Genomic DNA, 23603 nt, shown 5'->3' with positions numbered 1-23603 from the left:
AATTTCCATAATTAGGGATTTTCTTTTGGCCACCCCCCTAATTTCCATATAAACAAATGATGACACTCCCAATTTTAATATTAATTAAGCCCATACTCCTCTTGGCCACACCTTCTAATCTCCATATCATTCAGCGACCCCGCCCCCTTCCCCACAATGTTTGCTATTGACCACGCCCCCTTAATTTCCATATCCCATATATGGGCATGGATAAATTCAGACCATGTGACTCCCGTTCTAAACAATGACCACGCCCCCTAATTTCCATAGTAATTAAAGTTTTTTCAGCATTTTGCCATGCCCCTAATTTCCATAATGGTGACCACACCCCTTAATTGCCATAATAATTAATTATCCTCTCCAGTACTTGACCACGCCCACTGATTTGTACATCACAATGTAACCACGCCTTCTATTTTGCATATTATTAAAGGCTATTTACTCATTTTGGCCATGCCCTGTAATTTACATACCCATCAATGGCCACGCCCCCTCATGTGCCACACCCCCTCCCCTTTTAATCAATGACCACGCCCCTTAATTTCCATTGCATTTAAATATATGTCATTGTCACACCCACTAATTTCCCTATCATGTATTACCACGCCCCCTAATTACCATATAAACAAATCACATTTCTGCTTTTAGTCCCGCCCTCTAATTTAAATATCTAGCAATGGCCACGCCCCTCAACTAACACACATCATGTTTTATTCAATGACCACGCCCCTTAATTTCCATATTATTTAAATATCGTCGGTGCCCACACCCACTAATTTCCCTATCACCATATTACCACGCCCTCTAATTACCATGGAAGCAAAGCTCATTTCCGCTTTTAGCCCCGCCCTCTAATTTCCATATCCAACACATGGCCACGCCTCCGAAAACGTTTGGGCCACGCCCCTCCCGCGCCGCCGCCTTCGCGTCACTTCCGGGGCGGCCCCGCGGCGCGCGCGCAAAGATGGCGACGCCCTATGTGACGGACGAGACCGGTGAGCGCGGGGGGGCCCCGCGGCCCGGGGGGGGCTCCGGGACCCCCCCCGGGGGCTGCCCCGACCCCCCCGAGACCCCCGGGACCCCCCCCCGAGCCCGCGCGGGGCTCCCGGGGGCGGGAAGGGCCCAACGGGGGGGTGGGGGGGGGCGGGACCCCCGTGAGGGGCCTGGGGGGGGGCGGGGGTTGTGAGGGGGGGGGCGGGGGGCGAGGTTTTTTGGGGAGGGGTCTCGGAGGTCTCCGTGAGGGGTTTGGGGTCTCCGTGAGGGGTTTTGGGGTCTCCGTGAGGGGTTTTGGGGTCTCTGAGGGGGGGGTTGGATTTGGGGAGGGGTCCCGGGACCCCCTTGAAGGGCCTGGGGGGGTCCTGGGGTATTTGGGGAGGGGTCTCCGTGAGGGGTTTGGGGTCTCAATGAGGGGCTTTGGCGTCTCCGTGAGGGGTTTTGGGGTTCCTGGGAGGGGTTTTGGGGTCTCTGGGAGGGGGGGTTGGTTTTGGGGAGGGGTCCCGGGACCCCCGTGAGGGTCCTGGGAGGTCCCGGGATTTGGGGGGGGGGGCTCGGAGTGTTTGAGGGGGGGGTCCCGGAGGTCCCTGTGAGGGTTTGGGGGTCTCTGAGGGGGGGTTGGATTTGAGGGGGGGTCCCGGGACTCCCGTGAGGTTTCTGGGGAGGGGTCCTGGAGGTCTCCGTGAGGATTTGGGGTCTCCGTGAGGGGTTTTGGGGTGTCTGGGAGGGGTTTTGGGGTCTCTGAGGGGCGGTTTGGATTTGAGGAAGGGTCCCAGGACCCCCGTGAGGGGCCTGAGGGGGGTCTGGGGTATTTGGGGAGGGGTCCCGGAGCTCTCCGTGAGGCTTTGGGGTCCCCGTGAGGGGTTTTGGGGTCTCCGAGGGGGGGTTGGATTTGGGGGGGGGTGGCGCAGGGTCCCTGGGGTGGCCCTGGGGGGGTCCCCGGGAATGTCCCCGAGCCCCCCTGGGGGTCCTGGCAGGGCCTCGGGGGTGTCCCTGCTCTCCAGGGGTGTCCCCAGGGTGTCCCCACGTCCCCCCAGTGTCTGTGGGGGTGTCCCCATGTCCCCAGGGTGTCCCCATGTCCCCAGGGTGTCCCCGTGTCTGTGGAGGTGTCCCCGCAGTGTCCCCGCAGTGTCCCCCGCTGTTCCCATGTCCCCATGGTGTCCCCAAGTTCCTGTGGTGTCTGTGGGGCTGTCCCCACAGTGTCCCCACAGTGTTCCCCTGTCCCCAGCTGTCCCTGCACTGTCCCCACAGTGTCCCCACAGTGTCCCCACAGTGTCCCCCTGTCCCCAGGCTGTCCCTGCACTGTCCCCACAGTGTCCCCAGGCTGTCCCCACAGTGTCCCCACAGTGTCCCCCTGTCCCCAGGCTGTCCCCACAGTGTCCCCCTGTCCCCACAGTGTCCCCCTGTCCCCACAGTGTCCCCAGGCTGTCCCCAGGCTGTCCCCACAGTGTCCCCACAGTGTCCCCCTGTCCCCAGGCTGTCCCCAGGCTGTCCCCACAGTGTCCCCACAGTGTCCCCGCAGTGTCCCCACAGTGTCCCCCTGTCCCCAGGCTGTCCCCAGGCTGTCCCCACAGTGTCCCCAGGCTGTCCCCACAGTGTCCCCACAGTGTCCCCCTGTCCCCAGGCAGGTACATCCCGTCCACGCAGCGGCCGGACGGGACCTGGCGGAAGCAGCGCCGGGTCAAGGAGGGCTACGTGCCCCAGGAGGAGGTGCCCGTGTGAGTGGGGGGTCCTGGGGGTCCCCAGGGCGTGGGGAGGGGTCCTGGGGAAGTCCTGGGGGTGCGGGGAGGGGTCCTGAGAGGTCCTGGGGTGTCCCAGGGGGTCCCCAGGGTGTGGGGAGGGGTCCTGGGGGGGTTCCCAGGGGGGTCCCGGGGGTCCCCAGGGTGTGGGGAGGGGTCCTGGGGGGGTTCCCAGGGGGGTCCCGGGGGTCCCCAGGGTGTGAGGAGGGGTCCTGGGGGGATCCCAGGGGGGTCCTGGGGGTCCCCAGGCTGTGGGGAGGGGTCAAGTCCAACCCCAGGCCTGGCTCTGGGTCCTCCCTGGGTCCCCCAGACCCCTCCTGTCCCCCCCAGACCCTTCAAATCCCCCCCAGGACCCCCCCAAACCCCTCCTGTCTCCCCCTAAGCCCCCCAAATCCCCTTCTGGACCCCCCCAAACCTTTCCTGTCTCCCCCTAAACCCCTCCTGTCCCCTCATAACTCCTCCAGGACCCCCCCAAACCCCTCCAAGACCCCCCTAAACCCCTTCTGTCTCCCCCAGACCCCTCCTGTCCCCCTCAAACCCCTCAAATTCCCTCCTGCCCCCCCTAAACCCCTCCAGGACACCCCAAAACCCCTCCTGCCCCCCCAAACCCCTCCAAGACCCCCCCCAAAGTCCTCCAGGACCCCTCTAAACCCCTCCTGTCCCCCTCAAACCCCTCAAATTCTCTCCTGTCCCCCCTAAACCCCTCCTGTCCTCCCCAAAATCCCCCAGGACTCCCCCAGACCCCTCCTGTCCCCCTCAAACCCCTCAAATTCCCTCCTGTCCCCCCCAAACCCCTCCAAGCCGCCCCCCCCAAAACCCCCTGACCCTTTTTTCCCCCCCTCCCTCCCCTCCCACCCCAGCTACGAGAACAAATACGTGAAATTCTTCCGGAGCAAACCCGAACTGCCGCCGGGCTTAAACCCCGAGCCCACCCCTTCCCCCCCCGAGCCGAGGGACCCCCGGGCGGCCCGAGGGCTGCGACCCCTCCCCAGCTTTATCCAAAAGCGCCCGGAGGAACCTGAAACGCAAAGAGAAAAGGAAACAGCAGCAGGAAAAGGATCGGGAAAACGACGGGGACGGACTGAGCCAGGCGCTGGAAAAAATCGGGCTGGGAGGAGGAGGAGGAGGAGGAGGAGGAGGAGGAGGAGGGGACAGCAACAACGGAGGAGGAGGAGGGACAGCGGGGGAGAAGGGAGGGGAGAAAACCGCGGAAAACCCTGGGAATTCCGGCAAGAATTCCAGCGTGAATTCCAGCAAGAATCCCGGCGAGAATCCCGGGGATAATTCGGGGAGTAACGGCGGGAGTAATTCCAGGGATAAATCGGGGAGGAATTCGGGGAGCAATGTCGGGAATAATTCCAGAGATAATTCGGGGAAGAATTCGGGGAAGAATTTGGGGAAGAATTCGGGGAGCAACAGTGGGAATAATTCGGGGAGTAACTCCGCGGATAACGCCGGGAATAATGCGGGGAAGAATCTGGGCAGGAATTCGGGGAGTAATGCGGGGAATAGTTCAGGGAAGAGTTTGGGGAGTAACGCCGGGAATAATGCGGGGAAGAATTCGGGGAATAACGCCGGGAAGAATTCGGGGAGTGACGGCGGCAGTAACTCCGCGGCTCAGCCCGGGACCGAGCGGGCGAGCAGCGCGGGCAGTGACTGCGGGCAGAGCTCGGGGAGCCCCGCGGGCCGGGGCGGGCCCGAGGAGCGCGGCCGGCGCATGAAGAGCCTGCGGAAGAAGCTGCGGCAGGTGGAGGAGCTGCGGCGGCGGCTGGAGGCGGGCGCGGTGCCGCGGCCCAGCCCCGAGCAGCTGCAGAAGCTGGCGCGGAGGGCGGCGCTGGAGCGGGAGCTGCGGGAGCTCGAGCTGCAGCCGGACTCGTGACCGCGGCCCCGGCCCGGCCGGGCTTTTAAAGGGGTTGGGGGTTCGGGCTGGGCTTTGGGGGGTTTCTCTCTTTGGTTTGTTTTCGTTTCGGTGTTTTTTTTTTTTTTTTTTTTTTTTTTTTTGTTTTTTTTTTTTTTTTTTTTTTTTTGTTTTTTTTTAAATTTTATTTCATTTAGGTGTTATGTTTTATTTTATTTTATTTCATTTTATTTCATTTCATCTCATTTTATTTTAGGTTTTTATTTTATTTCATTTAATTTCATTTTATTTTAGGTTTTTATTTTATTTCATTTCATTTCATTTTAGGTTTTTATTTTATTTCATTTCATTTTATTTCATTTTAGGTTTTTATTTTATTTCATTTCATTTCATTTTAGGTTTTTATTTTATTTCATTTCATTTTATTTCATTTTAGGTTTTTATTTTATTTCATTTCATTTTAGTTTTTTTTTTAATTTCATTTTATTTTAGGATTTCATTTCATTTCATTTCATTTCATTTTAGGTTTTTATTTTATTTCATTTAATTTTATTTCATTTTATTTTATTTTATTCTATTTTACTTTATTTCATTACATTTTATTTCATTTTATTTTGGTTATTTTATTTTATTCTATTTTATTTTACTTTATTTCATTTCATTTCAGGTTTTTATTTTATTTTGTTTAATTTTATTCTGTTTTATTTTATTTTAGGTTTTTTATTTTATTTCATTTTGTTTTATTTTGTTTCAGGTTTTTTGTTTTATTTAATTTCATTCCATTTTAGGTTTTTTTCTTTTTAATTTCATTTTATTTTATTTTAGGTATTTTATTTTATTCTTTTCTATTTTATTTTATTTCATTTCCCTTTTTTTTGTTTTATTTAGTTTTGTTTTATTTTATTCTGGTTTATTTGTTTTATTTTATTTGATTTCATTTTGTTTTATTCAGTTTTATTTCATTTAATTTAATTTTATTTTGTTTTAATATATTTGTTTTATTTCATTTTGTTTTGCTTTACTTTCTCTTTTACTTTCTTTTGTTTTTTCTTTTTATTTTATTTTACTGATTTTTTTGTTTTGGTTTTTTTTTTTTGGGTTTTTTTTTTTTTGTTTTGTTTTGGTTTGGTTTTTTGTTTTTTTGTTTATTTTTAATTGGGGTTAATTTTTTAAAAATTACTTTAAATTTTCTTTTAATTTCTTTTTCTTTATTCTCAATTTCCCCCCTTTTTTCCCTAATTATATTTTAATTTTTTTCGTGTTCGGGTCCTTCATCCTGAATTCACTCCCACTTTTTAATGGGATTTAAAACCGGGGTGAAAAGCCAGGAGCGGGGCCGTGCCCCCCGCGGCGCCGCCCCCCCCCCCCGTTTCCTTCCTCTGCCTTTTCCTGCTTCGGTTTTTCCCAACGTGGAGGAATAAAAGAGCAGCGACCCAGCGGGGCCGGATGGCTGGGGACTGGGAGAACTGGGAGAACTGGGAGTGCTGGGGGGACTGGGAACTGGGAGTGCTGGGGGGACTGGGGGGACTGGGAGAACTGGGGGGACTGGGAGTGCTGGGGGAACTGGGAGAACTGGGGGGACTGGGGGGACTGGGAGAACTGGGGGAACTGGGGGGACTGGGAACTGGGGGGACTGGGAGTGCTGGGGGGACTGGGGGAACTGGGAACTGGGGGGACTGGGAGTGCTGGGGGGACTGGGGGAACTGGGGGGACTGGGAGAGACCGGGAACTGGGGGAACTGGAAGTACTGGGAGAGACTGAGAACTGGGGGAACTGGGAAAGAGACACCCCGAACTGGGGGAACTGGGAGAACTGGGAGAGACTGAGAACTGGGAGTGCTGGGGGAACTGGGACAGACCCCGAACTGGGAGAACTGGGGAGTGTTGGGGTAATTGGGAGTACTGGGGGAACTGGGGGAACTGGGAAAGACCCTGAACTGGGAGTGCTGGGGGCACTGGGAGAGACCCCGAACTGGAGGAACTGGGAGTGCTGGGAGAACTGGGGGAACTGGGAGAGACCCCGGACTGGGGCCACTGGGAGTGCTGGGAGAGGTCCCGGGAGAGAGCCCGAACTGGGAGCACTGGGGGCACTGGGAACGGGCGTGGGCCCCACCGCGGTGACGGCGCAGCGGCATTGCCGCTTTAAGAAGCATTACCCCTTTAAGGGGCGTATATATAATACATTAAGGGGCGTGGCTATGCAGATTTAAAAGGTGCTGCCAATAACTCAGGGGGCGTGGTCATGTCAACCTAGGGACCGACTCGCGCCGCTAAGGGGGCGTGGCCGTTGCCTTTTAAGGAGTGAGCCGCGTGACGCTGGCGCGTGCTGCCCCACACCGGAAGTGGGCGTGGCTAGCGCGGCGGCGGGCGGAAAGCGGAAGTGCGGCCGTGAGGGGACCCGGGGGGGGGCGGCGGCGCGACCCCACCCCCCCCCGCCGGTACCGGAGTGGTGAGTCCCGAACCCCCCCGGTACCGGAGTGGTGAGTCCCGAACCCCCCCGAACCCCCCCGGTACCGGAGTGGTGAGTCCCGAACCCTGCCGGTACCGGAGCTCCCGGGCCGGTTTAGGGGCTCCCGGTTCCATTCGGGAAGGGGTCAGGGGGTCCCCGGGACCGGATTTCGGGGTTCCCGGGGCCGTCGCGGGGGTTGATTGGGGGATCCCCGTGTCCCGGGAGCCGCTCGGGGGGTCCCGGGGCCGTTCTGGGGGTCCCGGGGTCCATTCAGGGCTCTCCGGTACACCGTTCTGGGGGTCCCGGGGCTCGGTCCGGTGGTCCGGGGTCCATTCTTGGGGTCCCGGTGCCGTTCTGGGGGTCCCGGGGTCCATTCAGATCTCTCCGGTACACCGTTCTGGGGGTCCCGGGGCTCGTTTCGGTGATCCCGGGAGTCATTCTGGGGGTCCCGGTGCCGTTCTGGGGGGTCCCGGGGCTCGGTCCGGGGGTCCCGGTACCGTTCTGGGGGTGCTGACGCCGCTGTCCCCCCGCTGTCCCAGGGATGGCCGTGACCTAACCCCGGTGCGATGGAGCGGCCCCGGTACCGGGAGGCGGCCGGGAGCGGCCCCGGGGGGAGCGGGCCCGGGGGGGGCTCCAGCGCCGCCTGGAACGGGACCTGCGGCCACCCCCCCGCTGCCACCGGCACCACCGGCAGCGGCACCGGCACCGGCACGGCGGGCGGCGACGACGACGAGAGCGGCGAGCGCGACCCTCCTGTCACCGGCCCCGGGAGAGTCCCTGGTCCCGGGAGTGTCCCCAATACCGGGAGTGTCCCCAATACCGGGAGTGTCCCCAATACCGGGAGTGTCCCTGGTCCCGGGAGTGTCCCCAACACCGGGAGTGTCCCTGGTCCCGGGAGTGTCCCCAGCCCTGAGGGTGTCCCCAATACCGGGCGTGTCCCCGGTCCCCGGAGTGTCCCTGGTCCTCAGGGTGTCCCCAACACTGGGACAGTCCCCGGTCCTGCCAGTGTCCCCAACCCCGGCAGTGTCGCCAGCCCCGGGGGTGTCCCCAACCCCGGGAGTGTCCCCGGTGCTGGCAGTGTCCCCACTCCCAGGAGTGTCCCCAACCCTGAGGATGTCCCCAACCCTGGGGGTGTCCCCAACCCTGGGGGTGTCCCCAACACTGGGACAGTCCCCGGTCCTGCGAGTGTCCCCAGCCCCGGGAGTGTCCCCGGTGCTGGCAGTGTCCCCACTCCCGGGAGTGTCCCCAGCCCTGAGGATGTCCCCAACACTGGGGGTGTCCCCACTCCCAGCAGTGTCCCCAGCCCCGGCAGTGTCCCCCCGCCCGGGGGTCGCTGCGGCTGCCGGGGCCCCCCGGCCGCTCCCCCGAGCCCCTCCCGGGACCTCCCGTGCGGCCTCGGCTGCCGCCACCGGGGACCCCCGGAGGACAGCGGCGACCCCCGCAGGGCGCGGCGGCGACCGCGACAACGCCACGAGGAGGAGCGCGACGACACCGGGACGGGACACCGGGGGTCCCTGCGGGTGGCCCGGGCGGGGGTCGCGCTGTGCCTGCGCCTGCTCGGGGCTCTCCTGGCGCTGCTCTTCCTCCTCCTCCTCCTCCTCCTCGGGGCGCTCCGCTCCTTCCTCCGCGGCGCCTCCGCGGGGCTCCGCCGCTCCCGGGAGCTGCTGGGCGAGTGGCTACGGCGGCGGGCGAGCCACGGAGGTGGCGGCCAGGAGGAGGTGACACGTTTGGTGGCCATGGCCGAGGTGGCCGAGGAGGAGCTGGACCCGTTCCGGGTGCTCGGCGTGGAGCCCACGGCCAGCGACACCGAGCTGCGGCGGGCGTACCGGAGGCTGGCGGTGCTGGTGGGTGTCGGGGACATCCCGGGGGGGTTGGGGACACCTTGGGGACACCTTGGGGACACGGCGGGAGCGCTGAGGGCCGTGCCTTGGCAGGTGCACCCCGACAAGAGCCGCGACCCCCGGGCGGAGGCGGCGTTCAAGGTGCTGCGGGCGGGCTGGGAGCGGGTGAGCAGCCCCGAGAGGCGGCGCGAGTACCAGGCGTGAGTTTGGGGTGAAAATCCCAAATTTTGGGGTGGGAATGATGGGTTTGGCGGGTGTAAATCCCGTTTTTGGGGTGTAAATCCCGGGGTTTGGGGTGTAAATCCTGGATTTGGGGGTGTAAATCCCATTTTTGGGGTGGGCTGGGAGCAGGTGAGCAGCCCCGAGAGGCGGCGCGAGTACCAGGCGTGAGTTTGGGGTGAAAATCCCAAATTTTGGGGTGGGAATCCCGGATTTGGGGGTGTAAATCCCGGTTTTGGGGTGTAAATCCCGGTTTTGGGGTGTAAATCCCATTTTGGGGGTGTAAATCCCATTTTTGGGGTGGGCTGGGAGTGTGTGAGCAGCCCCGAGAGGCAGCGCGAGTACCAGGCGTGAGTTTGGGGTGAAAATCCCAAATTTTGGGGTGGGAATGATGGGTTTGGGGGGTGTAAATCCCGTTTTTGGGGTGTAAATCCCGGTTTTGGGCTGTAAATCCCATTTTGGGGGTGGGCTGGGAGCGGGGTGAGCAGCCCCGAGAGGCAGCGTGAGTACCAGGCGTGAGTTTGGGGTGAAAATCCCAAATTTTGGGGTGGGAATGTCATGTTTTGGGTTTAAATCCCATATTTTGGGGCGGGAATCCTGGGATTTGGGGTTCCCATCCCATTTTTCAGGGTGCCCATCCCTTTTTTGGGTCGTGATTCCCGTGTTTTGGCTGCAGGAAGCAGCTGGCGCGGGGGGAGCTGGCGCGGGCGCCGGGCAGGTTTTTTGGGGCTGTCAATCCCATTTTTTGGGTATAAATCCCATTTTTGGGGTTTCCATCCCATTTTTTGGGGTTCCCATCCCATTTTTCGGGGTGCCCATCCCATTTTTGTGGTGTCCATCCCGTATTTTGGGTCGTGATTCCCATTTTTGCAGGAAGCAGCTGGCATGGGGGGAGCTGCCGCGGGCGCTGGGCAGGTTTTTGGGGCTGTCAATCCCATTTTTCGGGGTTCCCATCCCATTTTTTGGGGTTCCCATCCCATTTTCAGGGTGCCCATCCCATCTTTTGGGTCGTGATTCCCGTGTTTTGGCTGCAGGAAGCAGCTGGCACGGGGGGAGCTGGCGCGGGCACCGGGCACATTTTTGGGGCTGTAATTCTCATTTTTGTGGGTTTAAATCCCCTTTTCTTGGTATAAATCCCATTTTTTGGGGTTCCCATCCCATTTTTGGGGGTGCCCATCCCGTATTTTGGGTCGTGATTCCCGTTTTTGCAGGAAGCAGCTGGCGCAGGGGGAGCTGGCGCGGGCGCTGGGCGCGTTCCTGGGCCGGCTGCAGGAGGAGCTCAGGGACGCCATGGACGCCATGGGCTGCACCCGCTGCGGGGGACGCCACAGGTGGGGACAGCACGGGGACACCGGGGACACCTGGGACAGCGGGGACACCGTGGGGACACTGGGGACACTGCGGGGGACACTGGGGACAGCAGGGATAGTGTGGGGACACCGGGGACAGTGGGGAAAGTTGGGGACTGCAGGGACAGTGTCCCTGGGGGTGTCTCAGTGTCCCCAGTGTCACTGAGGGTGTCACAGTGTCCCCAATGTCCCTGTGTCGCCATGTCCCCAATGTGCCTGGGGGTGTCTCAGTGTCCCCAATGTTGCTGAGGGCGTCCCCAATGTCCCTGGGGGTGTCCCTGGGGGTGTCACAGTGTCCCCAGTGTCCCTGTGTCCCTGTGTCCTCGATGTCCCTGGGGGTGTCTCAATGTCCCTGGGGGTGTCCCCATGTCCCCGATGTCCCTGGGGGTGTCTCAGCGTCCCCGATGTCCCTGGGGGTGTCCCTGTGTCCCTGATGTCCCCGGGGGGTCCCTGGGGGTGTCCCTGTGTCCCCAGTGTCCCCATGTCCCTGGGGGTGTCCCAGTGTCCCCAGTGTCCCTGGGGATGTGCCTGGGGGTGTCCCTGTGTCCCTGATGTCCCTGGGGGTGTCCCTGGGGGTGTCCCCAGTGTCCCCATGTCCTTGATGTCCCTGGGGGTGTCCCTGTGTCCCCGATGTCCCCAATGTCCCTGGGGGGTCCCTGGGGGTGTCACAGTGTCCCTGGGGTGTCCCTGGGGGTGTCCCTGGGGGGGTCCCTGGGGGTGTCCCAGTGTCCCCAGTGTCCCTGGGGGTGTCCCAGTGTCCCCGTGTCCCTGGGGGTGTCCCAGTGTCCCCGTGTCCCCGCAGGCGGTTCCAGCTGGACAGGGACCCGCGCGGTGGCCGGTACTGTGCCACGTGCGGGGGGTGGCACGCGGCCGAAGAGGGTGACCTGTGGGCAGAGTCCAGCCTGCTCGGCCTCAAGGTCACCTACCTGGCCCGCATGGACGGCCACATCTACGACGTCACCGGTGAGGGACACCTGGCAGGGGACACGGAGCACGGACACACCGGGGGGGTGACCAGAGCCAGCCCAGGGGTGACAGATCCCAGGGGGTGACAGAGCCCAGGGGACACCATGACCTGGGGACACCATCACCAGAGGTCTCTGGGGACACCGTCCCTGGTGTCACCATGACCAGGGGGACACCACAACCAAGGGGACACCATCACCAGGTCTTTGGGGTCACCATGACCAGGGGACACCATCCCTGGGGTGTCCCTGGTGTCACCATCCCAGGGGACCTCTCTGGTGTCACCATCCTCGGGGTGTCAGGGGACACCATGACCAGGTGTCTTTGGTGTCACCATGACCTGGGGACACCATGACCATCCCCAGGGTGTCCCTGATGTCACCATGACCTGGGGACACCATGACCAGGGGTCCCTGGTGTCACCATCCCTGGGGACCTCTCTGGTGTCACCATCCTCGGGGTGTCTGGTGCCACCATGACCAAAGGGACACCATGACCATCCCTGGGGTCTCTGGGGACACCATCCCCGGCAGGTCCCTGCTGTCACCATGACCAAAGGGGACACCATGACCACCGAGGTCCCTCTGGTGTCCCCACGACTGGAGGGACACCAGGACCATGCCCAGGGGTCCCTGGTGTCACCATCCCTGGGTCCCTCTGGTGTCACCATGACCAGGGGACACTGTGCCCATCTCTGGGGGGTTCTCTAGTGTCACCATGACCAAGGGGACACCGTGCCCAGGTCACTCTGGGGTCACCATGGCCACCGCGGGGTCTCCGGTGTCACCGTGTCCCCTGTGTGTCCCCAGAGTGGGCGGGCTGCCAGCGCGTGGCCATCTCCCCGGACAGCCACCGTGTCCCCTACCACCTGTCCTTCGGCGCCAGGACAGCCACGCCGGCCGGCCGCCAGCGGTCAGTCCTGGGGACGGGGGCCTGGGCTGGCCTGGGCTGGCCTGGGCTGGCCTGGGGCTGGACACCAGTGGTCAGTCCTGGGGAGGGGGGTGGCCTGGGCTGGCCTGGGGCTGGACACCAGTGGTCAGTCCTGGGGAGGGGGGGTGGCCTGGGCTGGCCTGGGGTGTCCTGGGGGTGTCCCGGGTGTCCTGGGGCTGGACACCAGTGGTCAGTCCTGGGCAGGCGGTGGTCAAGAGTGACCAAGGGTGTCCTGGGGGTGTCCTGGGGCCGTCTGCCAGCGGTCAGTCCTGGGGACGGGGGTGGCTTGGGGTGGTCTGGGGTGTCCTGGGGCTGGACACCAGCGGTCAGTCCTGGGGGAGGAGGTTCCAAGGGTGCCCAGGTGTGTCCAGGTACATCCAGGTGTGCCCAGGTGTGTTCAGGGAGTGCCCAGGGGGTGCCCAGGTACATCCAGCTGTGCTCAGGGGGTGTCCAGGTGTGTCCAGGCAGTGCCCAGGTGCATCCAGGTGTGCCCAGGTGTGCTCAGGGGGTGCCCAGGTGAGCTCAGGGGGTGCCCAGAGGGTGTCCAGGTGTGCCCAGGTGCATCCAGGTGTGCCCAGGGACTGCCCAGGTGTGCTCAGGGGGTGCCCAGGTGTGCCCAGGTGTGCTCAGGGGGTGCCCAGGGACTGCCCAGGTGTGCCCAGGTACATCCAGGTGTGCCCAGGTGTGCCCATGCGGTGCTCAGGTACATCCAAGTGTGCCCAGGTGTGCCCATGCAGTGCCCAGGTGTGCTCAGGGGGTGCCCAGGTGTGCCCAGGCAGTGCCCAGGTGCATCCAGGTGTGCTCAGGGACTGCCAGGTGTGCCCAGGTACATCCAGGGGTGCCCAGGTGGTGCCCAGGTGTGCTCAGGGGGTGCCCAGGGGGTGCCCAGGTGTGCCCAGGCAGTGCCCAGGTACATCCAGGTGTGCTCAGGGGGTGCCCAGCTGTGCCCAGCTGTGCCCCAACCCCTTTTCTCTCCCCCCAGGCCCCCCCCCCAAGGGCAGCCCCCCCTCCCCCAGCGCCCTCCAGGATTTCCTGGCCCGCGTTTTCCAGGGGGGCCCGGGCGAGGCCGGGGGGGCCGCGGGGACCCCCCCAGGGACCCCCCCAGGGACCCCCCCCAGGCCCAGGGGGGCGCCCCCAGGGGGGACACGAAGCACAAGAGGAGGAAGAAGGGGCGGCGGCCGCTGCCGCGCTGAGGAGACCCCCGACCCCCACCCCCCAAAAAAAAAAAAAAAAAAAAAAAAAAAAAAAAAGGGCTTGGAATAAAAAAAAATCTATTTTTTTTCTTTTTTCTTTTTTTAAAGAAAATCGAGTGGTGGTTTTTGTATTAAAAATTTAAAAAAAGGGGGGGGGATTTGTGGAAATAGGGGTTGATTTGGGGGTCCCCAAGGCCCCCCCCGGCCTCACCAGCCCCGGGAGCTCCGCGCCGCCATGGCCGCGCCACTTCCGGCCCGTGCCGGAACTAGAATGACGTCACTGACGCAGCGATGGGCGCCGCCATGTTGAGGGGTCCTGTGAGGACTCAGAGCGCGGCGCCATCTTGAGTGTGGGCAGGGCGGCGCTTCAGGCGCCGGTACCGGGGTTGTGGCGGCTCCGGAGCGGCCGGGACGGACCCGTGGGGCGGGGGCGTGTCCCGTTAGTCCGGGAGACACGGCCTGGCCTGACGGTGAAGCGACCACTCCTGTCATGGAGGCTGCCACAACCATCATGGCGGTCACCACACCAATCATGGCGGCCGCCATACCCATCATGGCGGCAGCCCCTGGACACCAAAGGAGCACTCGGGGTCAGTGTGGGGTCAGCGCCTTTTATTGGGGACAAAAAGTGACAGAGTGGGGACAGAGTGACCCCGGGGCCTGAACTGACCCCAGGCCCGAACTGACCCCTGGGGCCGAACTGACCCCGGGCCCGAACTGACCCCGGGCCCGAACTGACCCCTGGGGCCTGAACTGACCCCAGGCCCGAACTGACCCCTGGGGCCGAACTGACCCCGGGCCCGAACTGACCCCTGGGCCTGAACTGACCCCAGGGCCCGAACTGACCCCTGGGGCCTGAACTGACCCCGGGCCCGAACTGACCCCTGGGGCCTGAACTGACCCCCAAGGCCCGAACTGACCCCCGGGCCTGAACTGACCCCTGGGGCTGAACTGACCCCAGGGCCTGAACTGACCCCCGGGCCTGAACTGACCCCTGGGGCTGAACTGACCCCAGGGCCTGAACTGACCCCTGGGCCGAACTGACCCCCAGGGCCTGAACTGACCCCGGGGCCGTGGCTCTGTCCGGCCACTGCCCATCCTGCGAGCTCCGGGACATTGCGGGGGCCTCCACGGGGCCTTCCCAGGGCACCGCCAGGGACCATCCCTGTCCCCTGTCCTTGTCCTTGTCCTTGTCCTGAGTCCACCCTGTGTCCACCCTGGATGTCCCTCAGGTGGATCTGGGTGTCCATGGCCCGTCCCTGTCCATCCTGTGTCCATCTGTCCAGCCGTGTCCATCTGTCCATCCATGCCGTGTCCGTCTGTCCGTGGGTGTCCATCAGACGGGTCCTGGTGTGGCGCCGTCCCTGTCCCTGTCCCTGTCCCTGTCCCTGTCCCTGTCCCTGTCCCTGTCCCTCCCATGTCCATGCTGTGTCCATCTGTCCAGCCATGTCCATGCCGTGTCCGTCTGTCCGTGCCGTGTCCATCTGTCCATGCCGTGTCCGTCTGTCCGTGGGTGTTGGTCAGGCGGGTCCCGGTGCGGCGCTGTCCCCGTCCCTGTCCCTCCCACATCCATGCTGTGTCCGTCCATCCGTGCCGTGTCCATCTGTCCGTGCTGTGTCCGTGCCGTGTCCGTCTGTCCGTGCCATGTCCATCTGTCCAGCCGTGTCCGTCCGTCCGTCTGTCCATGCCGTGTCCGTGCTGTGTCCATCTGTCCAGCCGTGTCTGTCCGTCCGTCTGTCCATGCTGTGTCCACGCCGTGTCCATCTGTCCGTCCGTGCCGTGTCCATCTGTCCAGCCATGTCCATCTGTCCAGCCGTGTCCGTCCATCTGTCTGTCCATGCCGTGTCCGTGCCATGTCCATCTGTCCATGCCGTGTCCGTCCGTCCGTCCGTGGGTGCCGTGTCTGTCTGTGCCGTGTCCGTCCGTGGGTGCCGTGTCCGTCCGTCCGTCCGTCCGCGGGCGCGGCTCAGGCGGGTCCCGGCGCGGCGCCGGCGCCGTCCCCGTGCCCGCGGCGGGGCCCGGCCGCCCAGTGCGGCCGCAGGATGGCGCCGGTGCGGCCCTCGCGCGCCTGCGGCCGCTGCTCCCGCGGGATGCGCACGGCCCGGAACCGCGGCACGGCCGGCGGCGGCGCCCGCCGGAAAAACCCCACCTGGCGACAGAGGGCACGGGGCGTGTCGCGACATGGCGCCCGACACGGGGGGATATATCGCAATATGGCACCGGACAGAGTGAGGTATATCGCGATATGGCACCGGACTGAGTGAGATATCGCGACATGGCACCGGACAGAGTGGGATGTATCGCGATATGGCACTGGACAGCTTGGGATGTATCGTGACATGGCACTGGACAGAGTGAGATATCGCAATATGGCACCGGACAGCATGGGATATACCGCGACATGCCATGCTCTATATCGCGATATGCCGTGCTCTGTGGTGCCATATTGCAATATGCTGTGCTCTGTGGTGCCGTATCGTGACTATATCGCGATATGCTGTGCTCTGTGGTGCAATATCGCGATATGCCGTGCTCTGTGGTGCCATATCATGACATGCCATGCTCTATATCGCGACATGCCGTGCTCTGCGGTGCCATATCGCGATATGCTGTGCTCTGTGGTGCCATATTGCGATATGCTGTGCTCTGTGGTGCCGTATCGTGACATGCCATGCTCTATATCGCGACATGCCATGCTCTGCGGTGCCATATCGCGATATGCCGTGCTCTGCGGTGCCGTGTCGCGATAGCCGGGGTCGCTCACCTTCCAGAGCCCCAGCACGAGCAGTGCCAGCAGCAGCAGCCCCAGCAGCGCCGCCAGCGGCAGCACCCACCAGGGCACCGCGGCCACGGCCACGCCCGGGTCCAGGTGCAGCGACACGGACACCTGCGGGGACAGCAGGGCCACGGGGTCATGGGGTCACGGGGTCACGGGGGTCACACAGGGGTCACACGGGGGTCACGGGAGGGTCACGGGGGTCACACAGGGGTCACACGGGGGTCACGGGGTCACGGGGGGTCACACAGGGGTCACACGGGGGTCACGGGGGTCATTGGGTCACAGCAGTCACTGGGGTCAGTGGGGTCACACTGGGGTCACAGGGGTCACAGAGGGGTCACAGTGGCCACAGAGGTCACAGGGGTGTCACACTGGGGTCACTGGGGTCACAGTGGCCACAGAGGTCATTGGGGTCACAGGGGGGGTCACGGGAGTCACAGGGGTCATTGGGGTCACAGGGGGGTCACAGGGGGGTCACAGGGGTCATTGGGGTCACAGGGGGGGTCACACAGGGGTCACTGAGGTCAGTGGGGTCACGGGGGTCACAGTGGTCACAGAGGTCATTGGGGTCACGGGCGGATCAATGGGGCCATGGGGACATCAGGGGACATCGGGGGGGGGGGGTCTGGGGGTCCAGGGGTGTCCCCGGGTGTCCCCAGGGGGATTTGGGGTCCCCGGGTGTCCCCACCTGCGCCACCCCCGTCCTTGATGACGACGTTGCCGCGGGGGGAGGTGACCGAGACCTCGGCGCGCACGATCAGCTCCAGGTTCTCCACGTCCAGGAACTCCTGGGATCCGGGATTTGGGGATTCGGGGTTTGGGAATTCGGGGATTTGTGAATTCAGGATTTGGGGTTTGGGAATTCGGGGTTTGGGAATTCGGGGTTTGGGAATTTGGGGATTTGGGGATTCAGGATTTGGGGGTTTGGGGATTCAGGATTTGGGAATTCAGGGGTTTGGGGATTTGGGAATTCGGGATTTGGGAATTAGGGATTTGAGAATTCAGGGATTTAGGGATTTGGGGTTTGGGGATTCAGGGATTTCAGGATTCAGGATTTTGGGATTCAGGATTTGGGGATTTGTGAATTCAGGATTTGGGAATTCGGGATTTGGGAATTCAGGGATTTGGGGATTTGGGGCTGGGGGGTCCAGGCCGGGCCGAGCCCCCTCCCCTGCCGGGGCTCTCCCACCTCCAGGAAGGTCCCGTTCCAGAGGCGGCCCCGCGCCCGCAGCTCCGAGCGCTCCAGCGACGGCAGCGGGCACCGGAACGGGCGGCAGCGAGCCGTGCCCCGGGCACAGTCCTGGGCAGCGGGGACAGGGGGGGGACACCCCGGGATTGGGGGACACCCCGGGATTGGGGGATACCCAGGGATTGGGGGGGACAACCCGGGATTGGGGGATACCCAGGGATTGGGGGACACCCCGGGATTGGGGGGGACAACCCGGGATTGGGGGGGACAACCCGGGATTGGGGGACACCCCGGGGTTGGGGGGACATTCCGGGATTGGGGGGGACACCCCGGGATTGGGGGATACCCAGGGATTGGGGGACACCCCGGGGACACCCCGGGATTGGAGGGACACCCCGGGGTTGGGGGGACATTCCGGGACTGGGGGGACACCCCGGGATTGGGGGGGGACACCGGAATGGGGGCGGTGACAGCACGGGGACACCCCAGGAATGGGGAAATCCCAAAATGGGGCAGTGACAAAGCGGGGACACCCCGGAAATGGGGACAATGGGAATGGGGGGACACCATGGGAATGGGGGGGACACCCCGGGATTGGAGACACTGGGAATGAGGGGGACACCAGAATGGGGCAGGACAGAGCCAGGGGACACCAGGAGTGGAGTGACCTTGGGAACGGGGACACCCCAAAACGGGCACACCCCAAAACGGGCACACCCCAAAACGGGCACAACCCAAAACGGGCACACCCCAAAATGAGGCACTGCCAGAGCAGGGGCACCCCAGGACCGGGGGGATGCCGGGAACAGGGACACCCCAAAGGAGGAGGAGGACCCCCAAGCCCGGGTGCCCCCCATGAGCAGGGCCCCCCCAGACCCCCCCTGCTCACCAGGGTCACGTTCCTCCTCCTCCTCCCCGCGGGCACCCACCACGAGCGGGCCGGGGGCTCCTCGGGGGGGGTCACCCTGGCCTGGCGGCTCCTGGGGGGGGGCAAGGACGGGCATGGGGGGGGGGGGGGGACAGGGAGCCCCGGGGCCCCCCTGGGCACCCCTGGGCACCCCCTGGACATCTTTGGACACTCCTGGTCACCCCCAGGACGCCTCTGGCCAGCTTTGGACACCCCTGGACACCTCCTGTTGTCCCCCCCCCCCCCCGCCCACCCCGCCCCCAGGACACCTTTAGGACACCCCCGGACACCCCCTGGACACTCCCTGGACACCCCCAGACAACCCCAGGACACCTCTGGCCCCTTTTGGACACCCCTGGACACTCCCTGGACACCCCTGGACACCCCCTGGACACCCCTGGACACCCCTGGACACCCCCTGGACACCCCCGGACACCCCCTGGACACCCCCGGACACCCCTGGACACCCCCCAGGACATTCCTGGACACCCCTGGACACTGCTGAACCCCTCTGGCCACCTTTGGACACCCCCTGGACACCCCCGGACACCCCCAGGACACCCCTGGACACCTCTGGCCACTTTTGGACACCCCCTGGACACCCCTGGACACCCCCTGGACCCCCCCGGAGACCCCCGGCCACCCCCAGCCCCCCAGATCTCACCAGGGCGAGGTGCAGGGGGTTGGCGGGGGGGCTGCAGGGCACGGGGGGGGTGCCCAGCTCCAGGCTCAGGGGGTACAGGAGCCACTTCCCATTGGGCAGCTCCAGCGGCCACTGCACGGCCAGCGCCGCCGAGCCCGGGGGTCTTCAGCACCGGCCCCCGCTGCGACACCTGCGGGGGGCACGGGCCCGGACCCCAGAAATGGCCCCGGCCCCCAAAACAGCCCCCACCCCAGAAATAGCCCCTGTATGGGGCCATGACCACAAAAACAGCCCCCACCCCCAAAAACAGCCCCGATCCCTAAAACAGCCCTGACCCCAAAAACAGCCCCCACCCCAAAAACCACCCCCACCCCGGAAATAGCTCCTGTATGGGGCCATGACCACAAAAACAGCCCCCACCCCAAAAACAGCCCCGATCCCTAAACAGCCCCGATCCCTAAAACAGCCCCCACCCCAAAAACAGCCCCGATCCCTAAAACAGCCCCGATCCCTAAACAGTCCTGACCCCAAAAACAGCCCCCACCCCAAAAACAGCCCCGGCCCCAAAAACAGCCCCCACCCCAGAAATAGCCCCTGTATGGGGCCATGACCACAAAAACAGCCCCCACCCCAAAAACAGCCCCGGCCCCAAAAACAGCCCCGATCCCAAAAATAGCCCTGTAATTTTGAGGGGTCTCTGTTTTTGGGGTCTGTAATTTTGGGGGGTCTCTGCTTTGGGGGGGTCTCTGTTTTTGGGGGTCTGTAATTTTGGGGGGGTCTCTGTTTTGGGGGGGTCTCTGTTTCTGGGGTCTGTAATTTTGGGGGGTCTCTCACCGTGAACTTGAAGCTGACGGCGCTGCCCACCTGGCTCTCCCTCTTCACCGCGCTCTCCCCCCAGCACCTGCCCCCCCAAAAAACAGCCGGGAGGGCACGGCCACGCTGCGGGGGACAGCCCTGGCGTGAGGGGGGGGATCCCCGACCCCAAAACCGCCCCCCGGGCACCCCAAAAGCCCGTCCCCACTCACCCCGTCACGGCCAGGGGCAGCTCGATGACCACGCGGGCGCGGGCGACCACCGGCTCCAGCCCCGGCTGCTCGCTGGTGCTGGGGGGGGGGAATTGGGGTCGGGGGGGTGACACCCCAAAAGAAAAACCCCCAAGGGGCCGTGCAAGGGGGGGGGTTGAGCCCCAAATTGCAGCCCCCTGGCCCTAAATGTTGGGGGGGCCGGACTCTAAAACTGCCTGGGCTTTGTCCCCAAATCCTCCAGTCTGGGGGGGTCTGACCCCCAAATTCCCACCTCAGATCCTGGGGGCTCTGACCCCAAACCCTGGGGACTCCATCCCCAAACCCCCCGGGGCTCTGACCCCAAACCCTGGGGGCTCCAAACCCCAAATTCCTGGGGGCTCTCACCCTCAACACCCCCGGGTTCTGGCCCCCAATCCCGGGGGTCCCATCCCCCAATCCCGGGGGTCTCCAGCCCCCAGTCCCGGGGGTCTTCATGCCCCAATCCCGGGGGTCCCGTCCCCCAGTCCCGGGGGTCTCCAGCCCCCAATCCCGGGGGTCCCAGCCCCACCCGGGGGTCCCAGCCCCCCGCCCGGCTCACGTGGACAGCTCCAGCTGCACCGCCAGGTCCGTGGTGTGGATGGAGATGCCCGAGGTGCTGAGGATGAGGAAGAACCGCACCTGGGGAACGCGCAGGTGAGCGCTGGGGGGGGCCGGGGGCCGGGGGGAGGGGTCGGGGGGGTTGGGGAGGGGGCTGCGCCCACCTGGGCCCCCGCGTTTGAGGGGGTTCCCCAGCTCGCACTCCACCCTGGAGCCGTTCTGGTTGGCCAAGCACAGCACCTTGTCCTGGGGGGGGGACAGGGGCTGAGCCCCCCTGCGGCACCCCGGGGTGACCCCAGAGTGACCCCCAGAGTGACCCCGGGGTGACCCCAGAGTGACTCCAGAGTGACCCCGGGGTGACCCCATCCCTGAGGGCACCCCGGGGTCACCCCCACCCTGCAGCCACAGGTGTGACCCCATCCCAGAGCCCAGGTACATCCCACACCCCCAGGACTGACCCCATCCCCACCCCCTGTCCCTCCCTATCCCCTCTGTCCCCCGCCCCCCGTACCCCTGTCCCCCCCCCTCTGTCCCCCCCGTCCCCTCCTGTCTGCTCTGTCCCCTTGTCCCTTGTCCCCCAATCCCCCTCTGTCCCTCTGTCCCCTCTGTCCCCTCTGTCCCCTCTGTCCCCTTTCCCCCCCGTCCCCTCCTGTCCCCTGTCGCTGTCCCCTCCTGTCCCCTGTGGCTGTCCCGTCCCCTGTCGCTGTCCCCGTCCCCTGTGGCTGTCCCCTGTGGCTGTCCCCGTCCCCCGTGGCTGTCCCCGTCCCCTGTCGCTGTCCCCCGTCCCCCGTGGCTGTCCCCGTCCCCTGTGGCTGTCCCCTGTCCCCTGTCGCTGTCCCCTGTCCCCCGTGGCTGTCCCCGCACCCCGAGCCCCCCGGGCTCGTCGCTCCGCAGGGCGGCGTAGGGCAGCTCCGGGGGGAAGGTGGCCACCAGCAGGGCCTGGTGGGCATCGTCCCCGTCCCTCTGCGGCTCCGCGGGGTCCGAGGGCTCGTTGGTCACCTGCACCTCCAGGGCCACGTCCCTTCTGGTCACTCACGGCGAAGATGGCAGTGCCATCCTCGTCCCTGCGGGCAGAGCCACCGTGGGGACATCCCCGGGCACTCGGGGTGACGGTGGCAGTGCCATCCTCGCTCCTGTGACTGCCTTGGGGACATCCCCGGGCACTCAGGGTGACGGTGGCAGTGCCATCCTCGCACATGTGACCCCCTTGGGGACATCCCTGGACACTCAGGTTGAAGGTGGCAGTGCCATCCTCGCTCCTGTGACCCCTTGGGGACATCCCTGGACACTCAGGTTGAAGGTGGCAGTGCCATCCTCGCTCCTGTGACTGCCTTGGGGACACCCCTGCTCTCTCCCAGAGACGTGGCAGTGCCATCCTCGCTCCTGTGACCCCTTGGGGACATCCCCGGTCCCTCAGGGTGACGGTGGCAGTGCCAGCCTCGCCCCGGGGGCGCTGGGGACAGCCCGGGGTGGCCGCTGTCCCCTCACCTGGGCAGGGGCAGGAAGTCGCTGTCGCCCAGGCGGGCGCAGAAGCGCGGCCGCAGCTCCAGGTGGCTCTGGCAGATTTTGTCATCGCCGCAGCCCTGGCGCAGGAAATGCACCTGGGGGGACACCGGGGGACACGGGCACAGTGCGGGGACAGCGCGGGACAGCGCGGGGACAGCGCGGGGACAGCGCGGGATAGCGCGGGGACAGCCAGGATGGCGCGGGGACAGCGCGGGGACAGCGCGGGGACAGCGCGGGATAGCGCGGGGACAGCGCGGGGACAGCCCAGGACAGCCCGGGACAGCCGGGGGACAGTGCGGGGACACAGGTGAGGGACACAGGTGCCCAGGTGAGTGCCCCAGGTGAGTGCCCAGGTTCCCAGGTGAGTGACACAGGTGAATGACACAGGTGAGTGCCCCAGGTGAGTGTCCAGGTGCCCAGGTGAGAGCCCAGGTGAGAGCCCAGGTGAGTGCCCATGTGCCCCAGGTGAGTGCCCAGGTGCCCAGGTGAGAGCCCAGGTGAGTGCCCAGGTGAGTGCCCAGGTGCCCCAGGTGAGTGCCCAGGTGGGTGCCCAGGTGGGTGCCCAGGTGAGTGCCCAGGTGAGTGCCCAGGTGCCCCAGGTGAGTGCCCAGGTGAGTGCCCAGGTGAGAGCCCAGGTGAGTGCCCAGGTGCCCAGGTGGGTGCCCAGGTGCCCACCTCGGTGCGGTGCGTGCTGGGCTGGCGCGGGCTGAGCGCGGGGGGGCAGCGGGGGCAGCGCCGTCCCGCGGCCCCCCCGGTGGCCGCCCCGTGGCCCCGCCGCGGCGATGCCGTGGGCCAGCGTGAGCGCGATGGGCCGCAGCTTGTCCCGGGATGTCGTCCTGAGGGACGAGGAGGAGGAGGGGAGGAAGGTCAGGGTGGCGCTCGGGGACACCGGAGGTGCTGGCACACCTTGGGGGGGGGCGGGGATGAGGGGGAGGAAGGTGAGGCTGAGGAGGGTGAGGATGAGGAGGGTGAGGATGAGGAAGATGAGGCTGAGGAGGGTGAGGATGAGGAAGGTGAGTCTGAGGAAGGTGAGGATGAGGAAGATGAGGCTGAGGAAGGTGAGGAAGATGAGTCTGAGGGAGGCTGAGGGATGAGGAAGATGCGGCTGAGGAGGGTGAGGCTGAGAAGGCTGAGGCTGAGGAAGGTGAGGCTGAGGAAGGTGAGGATAAGAAGGCTGAGGAAGGTGAGGATGAGGAGGGTGAGGAAGGTGAGACTGAGGAGGCCAGGCAGAGATGGCTGAGGATGAGGAGGGTGAGGATGAGGAAGATGAGGCTGAGGAAGGTGAGGATAAGGAGGCTGAGAAGGCTGAGGATGAGGAAGGTGAGGATAAGGAGGATGAGAAGGCTGAGGATGAGGAAGGCGAGGCTGAGGAAGATGAGGAGGCTGAGGAAGATGAGGAGGCTGAGGATGAGGAGGCCGAGGCCGAAGCACGCACGTGCAGC

General features: G+C 63.5%; 4 protein-coding genes across 6 annotated transcripts; 2 read left to right on the top strand and 2 right to left on the bottom strand.

The window, feature by feature from the left end:
• Positions 1-952: 952 nt before the first annotated feature.
• On the top strand, positions 953-4664 carry PYM1 (PYM homolog 1, exon junction complex associated factor). The gene is given in 5 exon segments (XM_053969323.1): positions 953-995; positions 2618-2711; positions 3593-3677; positions 3679-3842; positions 4323-4664. Coding segments are annotated over 5 exon segments (663 nt in total). The 5' UTR covers positions 953-964; the 3' UTR covers positions 4612-4664.
• A 2310-nt stretch (positions 4665-6974) lies between these two features.
• Positions 6975-13554, top strand: DNAJC14 (DnaJ heat shock protein family (Hsp40) member C14). Of its 3 annotated transcripts, none has more exons than XM_053969317.1 (7): positions 6975-7038; positions 7578-8882; positions 8973-9079; positions 10310-10429; positions 11250-11410; positions 12223-12325; positions 13326-13554. In XM_053969317.1, the coding sequence occupies exons 2-7, from the start codon at positions 7605-7607 to the stop codon at positions 13534-13536; spliced, it is 1980 nt and encodes a 659-aa protein (XP_053825292.1). In that variant the 5' UTR covers positions 6975-7038; positions 7578-7604; the 3' UTR covers positions 13537-13554. The 3 variants fall into 3 exon arrangements, with proteins under 3 accessions (XP_053825292.1, XP_053825294.1, XP_053825293.1); XM_053969319.1 differs by having other exon boundaries at positions 7033-7069; XM_053969318.1 differs by lacking the exon at positions 6975-7038 and adding an exon at positions 7097-7110.
• A 189-nt stretch (positions 13555-13743) lies between these two features.
• LOC128802756 (putative per-hexamer repeat protein 5) lies at positions 13744-15405 on the bottom strand. The gene is made up of 4 exons (XM_053969313.1): positions 14591-15405; positions 14379-14464; positions 14295-14324; positions 13744-14102 (listed from the first exon to the last, which is right to left on the bottom strand). Exons 1-4 carry the CDS (start codon positions 15403-15405, stop codon positions 13744-13746), a joined length of 1290 nt encoding a protein of 429 aa, XP_053825288.1.
• A 73-nt stretch (positions 15406-15478) lies between these two features.
• ITGA7 (integrin subunit alpha 7) lies at positions 15479-23067 on the bottom strand (the record flags this gene model as incomplete). Its single annotated transcript, XM_053969312.1, is given in 15 exon segments — positions 15479-15685; positions 16301-16423; positions 17008-17103; positions 17505-17615; positions 18394-18484; positions 19014-19217; positions 19937-19993; positions 20080-20157; positions 20657-20741; positions 20826-20901; positions 21520-21675; positions 21677-21719; positions 22144-22256; positions 22837-22881; positions 22883-23067. Coding segments are annotated over 15 exon segments (1646 nt in total), but the record flags the coding sequence as incomplete, so codon positions are not given.
• Positions 23068-23603: the final 536 nt, after the last annotated feature.

Source organism: Vidua macroura, unplaced genomic scaffold (assembly GCF_024509145.1).
Source record: "Vidua macroura isolate BioBank_ID:100142 unplaced genomic scaffold, ASM2450914v1 whyUn_scaffold_175, whole genome shotgun sequence".
NCBI lineage: Eukaryota > Metazoa > Chordata > Aves > Passeriformes > Viduidae > Vidua > Vidua macroura.
Note: the sequence above shows the minus strand (reverse complement) of the source record. Positions and strands in the feature narration are given on the sequence as shown.